The 6,319-nt window shown below is 34.3% G+C and overlaps 1 protein-coding gene across 1 annotated transcript; it reads right to left on the reverse strand.

Moving 5' to 3' along the window:
• Window positions 1–1,345: 1,345 nt before the first annotated feature.
• LOC114759740 (putative methylesterase 12, chloroplastic) lies at window positions 1,346–6,319 on the reverse strand. The gene is made up of 5 exons (XM_028949004.1): window positions 5,848–6,319; window positions 4,491–4,730; window positions 4,245–4,388; window positions 3,290–3,424; window positions 1,346–1,906 (listed from the first exon to the last, which is right to left on the reverse strand). The coding sequence occupies exons 1-5, from the start codon at window positions 6,091–6,093 to the stop codon at window positions 1,634–1,636; spliced, it is 1,038 nt and encodes a 345-aa protein (XP_028804837.1). The 5' UTR covers window positions 6,094–6,319; the 3' UTR covers window positions 1,346–1,633.

Below are 6,319 nucleotides of genomic sequence, written 5' to 3' on the forward strand. Positions count from 1 at the left end.
TTTCTATCGGGATGAAATTATTAGAATTAATGGTAGAAGATTTAATATAAAAATTAACTTATCATTGACTCCTTGAACAATTTTTTGACTTTGTAATAGTAGACTTCAAGTTTTTCTTGTTTAAATTTCTTACGCAGCGCGAGAATGATAAAGAATCATCATCTCTATAGGCTTCTAGTGAAAAGGGCATTAGAGCCAAGTTGTGATTGGGGAATTTTTACAGAAATTACCATTCTAGCCTTTTAAATAGTTAATCAATGATATAATAAGGTTAACATAACCTAATCTAATCATGCGCTTTATTTATTTTATAGATGTAACTTGCGATGTTCGAGCTTAGAACTACTCTCAGTAATTATGAGGAACTCTAAGGGATAAATTAAAGACTCTAGTTACTTCTATTTCTATTGCTATTGCTACTACGAGAATAAAAGATGATAACATATGGTTATAACTATTTATTAATAAAGGTAAACTAATAAATTCTTATGAGTTTACGTCATTGTTATGAGTTCATTTAGGGTTTACAATTTAAAATTTGTGAGTTCGACAACCTTTAAGTTTGGTAATCCCAACAAGTCTCTAGTTTATTAATTAACTCTTAAATCCCCCTAATGTGTGGTTGATTCAATAGCATGGATTACCTTGCTTGTAATAGGTTCACTTGATCTGGGTAACCCCTAATTGATCATGAAAGTTCCGCATAACCATGACTCATAACCCTTAACACCGTTAACTCGACTCAACAAATTTAACAATACATACGCAATTAAATGCTAACATATTGTTGGCGAAAAAAACAGACATGCTAGTTTTTAATTTAAAATGTGTAAATTGAAATTTTTTTCTTAAAAAAAAACCATTAAGTTTGTAAGGACATGAAGGCACCTAGGTTTTTTTTTTAAACATATTTTTAATTTACACATTTTTAAACTAAGTCAGCATTTAATTATATAATTATCATTAAATTTACTAAATCAGCATTTTATGTTAATTGAGATACTAATAGTATTCACATTGAAAATCTCAATATTATCACCTTTTGTTAATGATTTTAGGATAAAAGAACTAAAAGTATAATTTTTAAAAGTTGAATCCCTAAATTTTTTTCCTGCTAAAAAGGACCAAATTAAAACTTTATATAAATTAAAAAATACTTTAGCCTTTTTATCAACATTATTTATGGAGAAGCGTCTTGGTGCATTCATTACTCTTTTAAACCAATACCAGATGAAAAAACTACCCAAGACGGGTAATTTTTAAACAGTAAAACGTCATATATTTAATTTCAATATCAAAGTAGTACTTTAGCAAAAGTTGAAACTAAAATCTACTTTTAAATGAATGAAGAGATATCTTTTTCAGTACTTTAAGCAAAATAATAATAATATCAAGGGAACAGCAATTACTATTCACATGATGAAAGTTACAAAAAAGATTAAACCTGCGCCTTTTCACTAATAAACAGACTCATGCTAATTCCTATTTTCTATTTCAAAGATGAAAGAAATAAAAATACAATACCCAATTGGGCTTCCGTGAACTAGATACAAATATAATCGTCGACTATGCTCTTCTAGCTTCTTAATCTAAATATAGGCGTGGAAGTAACAGTGATGTTTTGAACATTACTCTAAGGAATTTGAGCTATCTCCATCATAATTTTGTGGAGGGATTGTGGCTTAGAGAAGAATGGACAGTGGTCACTGCCTTTGATTTTGAAGACTCCTTCTGGTGGGTTTTCCCTCACCAGCTTCTCTTGAACATCCGGTGAAAGCGCATGATCGTCCAGTGTCTGAATATAAAACCGCCGGCCTGAACCATATTTCTCGGGTGACAAAGACAGCTTCTCCATGATTGGACCAAGTGGGCTAGGTCTCATGGAAGCCATGGCCAATGCAACATCCTGAAATGTGCCTGATGTTAAGTCTTATCATCCCAGTAAATTCTTAACAAGATTCTGCCTACCCATAAAGTTCATAAGCTAAGAAAATAATCAACATACACAAGCATATTTTGAAGCGTATCTCTAAAACGTATGTTTTTGTAGACGTCAATTCATGATTGTCTAGGTTTGCAATATTTTTGAACCAGTTATATATAAAACTTACCAAGCAAATAAGGGTATAATCACAAGGTTTGGCTGCACATGGATACAAGAAAATACCAGAGGAAATGGTCGCAGTAAATTGTATAAATTTATTAAAGTGCACAATTAGAAGAAGCATCGTATTTATGAGTTTAGCAAGTTACAAAGAATATTTTTGAAACACAAGCCGAAATTTTGCATACCATAATGTATGGTCATGATCTACCAAATGTAACCCATTATGTTTTCTCTAACATGGGCAGGTAAATGCTAGAAAGGTTTTTTAGAGATAAGAAAGTAATTCATACCCTAGCCAGAAGATAGAAGACATGAATACAGATGTGGAGAGCTAAAAGCAGCACAGAGATTCACTTAATGAAAATATCTCTGCCCCTAGAGAAAACCAGAACAACTTTCAAAGTTTTAGATATGTGTAGAAAATGCAATTGATTTTATAACATTTATGGCGAATAAAAAATGGTTGATACACAGTGATCATCAAAGTTCCAATGTCATTTGAGCATTCAATATACAAATGACAACGCTAATGCTCACTTCTCTTGCTTGGTACAATGGCTGTCTGCTATTGAAATTGCCCTGAAGCTCTTCCGAACAAAACCAGGCTATTTATGCAACTAGGCTCAAAAGCATTTCAGCTTTCCCCCTTCATCTTGTTTCATTCCTCTTCAATTTCTATCCTACCAAACAACATTTGGAGAAGAATTTTTTTTGCCCCCCTTAAATGTATGCATATCAAACAAACAAGCTTCTTTTTTTTCCCTTACATTGTTTTCATTTCATTATAATTTTCTTTTCATTTAAAACTCTTTTCAGCCCAATAATTGTAACCCTGGTTAGCACTTTGCTTACTCATGATTTCATTTAATGGTAGTTTGCATGTTCGTAGTTTACATAAATATTTAACACAATTTTTGACAGAAAATAACTCAAGGCAGCAATCCGTTAATAGAGCATTCCAAAGGGAGGCAATTTAGGTTTTAAGCAGCAGACGAACAGAGTGTAACCAACCTGATAAACAAGGGGATTATTTGACATGTACCAGAATGGAAAAACAAAAGGCCTTCGGTTCTGAGATTTGAATATTTATGTAGGAAGTGCAGCTTTTGGCCAAAAAAGTAAAATTGAATGATTCAAGTGCAGCAACCAAGCAAACTACCATGAAAACGGTATCTTGCATACCTTGGCTGGGGATTGGTTAAAATATAACCCTTTCATCAGCTCTTTCTCAAACATAAATCCTGTTGGGGGCTTTTCTTTTCCATTTCCATGGATCAAAAACTTTGATTCTCGCATAAACTGTTCAGAAGATCCAAGCTGCAATGCAATTATCTTGTGAGAAAAAGAATCAATTCTGTTATGTCAAAAAAAGAAAAACAATATGAACCAAGCAAAAATTGTCCTTTCATGAAAATAAAAAACATATCATAAGGAAAAATTCAATTATCACAATCTTTGCAAGGCCATGGCCAATAGAGTTCGCTAGGTGTCTGTTAAAGCAAAATATATGTTCTGCGCACAGAGCTGGAGAAAAATAATTCAGTTTAATACTTATTTTCATTTCCTAGGAACAATTTTCATTTTCAATTTTTAAACATTTTCTCAAATTTTAATTTTCAACCTCCCAAACATTCTCCATTGGAAACATAGGCAGAATTACAAAATAACACTCTGTTTCAAAGAATTCCACAAGATGGACTCTGTTTGCCAAGAAATGAGAAGGGCAAAACCAATTGAAACATGGTTTACTCCACAATTGCTGGTTTCATTGAACATTGAACAGAAAACCATGAAAGTAAGCACATTCTACAATTCACAAGTAGGAAGATTCTCACCCTAATATTTATGCATAGAATTTGTAATCTAGAAATATAAATAATCATTTAATAAATTTCAACCAACATATCATAAATTGAAGTAACACGTAATGTTCGTCATCATAGGATTTTCCCCATGGAACTATACATTAGTAGAGCTTGCGCAGCATAAGAGAGGAAAAGAGGGGTAACTACAACAAATTGGAAACAGAAAATTTAATTGGCATCCACATCATTGAGATCTTTCAGGATCCATTCTTCATACTTGAAATCTAAAATGTTCAGCTGGAAACATATACAAGTAAACCTTGATTAGGTACCTGATCAGCAAAAACATGAAATGGCTTTTGGCCATCAGTCACCATCGTAGCACAAAGGAAAATTGCTTTTGAGATCTTCTGGGAGTAGTGTTCCATTGCATAAGAAATGCAAGCACCACCAATGCTATGACCAACAAGAATAACCTGCGAAATTCCCATTTGCAAGAAATATAACAGACTGCAGGACACCAAAGTTAATATGCTTTAAGTTGCATGCATTTTAGAATGCCAAATGAAGTTTCTAACCTTTTCATCCTCAGGAAGCTTTTCAAGATAATCAACCAATGGTTTTGAATACTCTGCCAATGTAGTAACCTTGTTAATATCTGTGAGATCAATTCCAGAACCTGTGAGATCAAATGCTACAGGAAGCAATCCTGATTCTTCAAGAAGGGCTACGGTCTTGTACCAACACCAAGCTCCAAAACCTTCTCCATGGACTAAAACAAACTTCTTTATTTTTATGTTCTCCAGAAATTCTGGGTCCTGCGGAGCATGTAGTATAGAAGATTATGTTGTAATCTAAGAGCGAAAGTCATAGAAAGCCAGGTCACCACAATAAGTTCAAGAACTATTAAGCTGACTGTTAATCAATGTGCAAGCACACATTCAAAGCACAGATGTACAGATGAAGGACTGAACTCAGTTAAGATTCTTCAATTGTGTGCTGTCAGAACTGAAGGAGAAATTTTTGAAATACCCAAGCATGTAATCCTAATTTGGAAATTTTCATTTATTATATTTTTATTGCAGAATCAGGTTTCAAAAAAATAAACTAAACCTAGGTTTCTTCATAGTAGATGAATGATTTTCTTTTCCAGCACTAATACAAGTTCGCACTAAGTATATGTCCCCCAAACAACATTAAAATATGCGTACAATAGACTGAATTATTTAGCACCAAAACACAAAGAAAGTTACTAGTATCATATCATGCATGCACCATCATCTCAGATCTTGATTACGTGGACAGATCGCTCAACAAAATCTGGCACTAAATATGGTTGACAATGGTTGAGGACTAATATACAATACACGGAATATGTTAGCGATTGCTTACAGCACTTTCAAAACGATTGAACCCTACGTTATACAACAAGGATTTTGTGTGAAACTGTCACAAACACCACGGTTACACTTACAGATAAAAATAATCCAAAAGCGCGTCAGATCCAATAGCAAGCAAAAGGATGATTTCACATGAAATGTTAGGGCTGCTTGTGTCGCCGGCATCATTCACATATAAATTGAATCAGCTTATGGTTGCACAATGAATCAACGCCCATATTATTCCCCCTTTTTTCCCATTTTTTTCCTGGCCAGAAATCCTCTTATTCTTCCAACGCGCCTTTTAGCGCTTGAAAAGAAAGAAAAAGGCCTTGCTCTTTTCTATGTGCACTTTTTCAGACTAGGCTTGGACTATTGACTAAAGTCCCTTCTCATAGTAAATTGCTAGTATCTTCCACTAGCATATGCCCACAAACTAAAAATCCTTAATCATTACGACCCACTTTTTCCCACCGATCAAATAATTCAAGAAATATTTTTAAAAAAATGGCAATAACCCACAAGCATAGTCAAACTATCAATCTGGTCCCCGCACCTGTTTATTATTGGTGACCGAATCAGGCAGATTGCGTCTCCTAGAGCTTGTGGATCCAATTCTTCGCGACATCGACCCCTCAAACCTCTGAGACAATTGATGCTGTTGAAGTGCCATAGACAGAGCTTGGCGATGCAAATACTCTTCCTCAGCTAACAGCTTCCTCTGTGATCGATTCATTCTCTTGCTTTTCGATCCCACATCTTTTGAATCTTTCTTAGTCATGCAAATAAACCGGTTACCCATGTCTGCAAAACCTATTCTCTTCAAACAAGTAGTTTTGCAGCGAAATCTGAAGCTAAGAGGTTGAAGACCTGGAAAAACTGTGTGGAAGCGAAGGCACCGATAGCATTGCCTTACTTCTACAGCTAGAATTGCTCAGAATCTTTCTTTGCGCTTTGTCTTTTTCCTTTGCTGGTCTAAAAGACTCGAGAGTTGTTGAAGAAAAAATAGAGTAAGAGGGAGAGAAGTC

This window comes from Neltuma alba, unplaced genomic scaffold, assembly GCF_004799145.2.
Source record: "Neltuma alba isolate B1F8T4 unplaced genomic scaffold, ASM479914v2 tig00000217_pilon, whole genome shotgun sequence".
Lineage (NCBI taxonomy): Eukaryota > Viridiplantae > Streptophyta > Magnoliopsida > Fabales > Fabaceae > Neltuma > Neltuma alba.

Bases quoted from the DNA above. Each gene is read 5' to 3' on its own strand.
- LOC114759740 (XM_028949004.1), bottom strand. From the start codon at position 6,093: ATGGGTAACCGGTTTATTTGCATGACTAAGAAAGATTCAAAAGATGTG. The intron at 3,425-4,244 runs GTACCTAATCAA...ATTGCATTGCAG, and splicing joins TTCATGTTTTTGCTGATCAG to CTTGGATCTTCTGAACAGTT. The intron at 1,907-3,289 runs GTATGCAAGATA...GGCACATTTCAG, and splicing joins TTAACCAATCCCCAGCCAAG to GATGTTGCATTGGCCATGGC.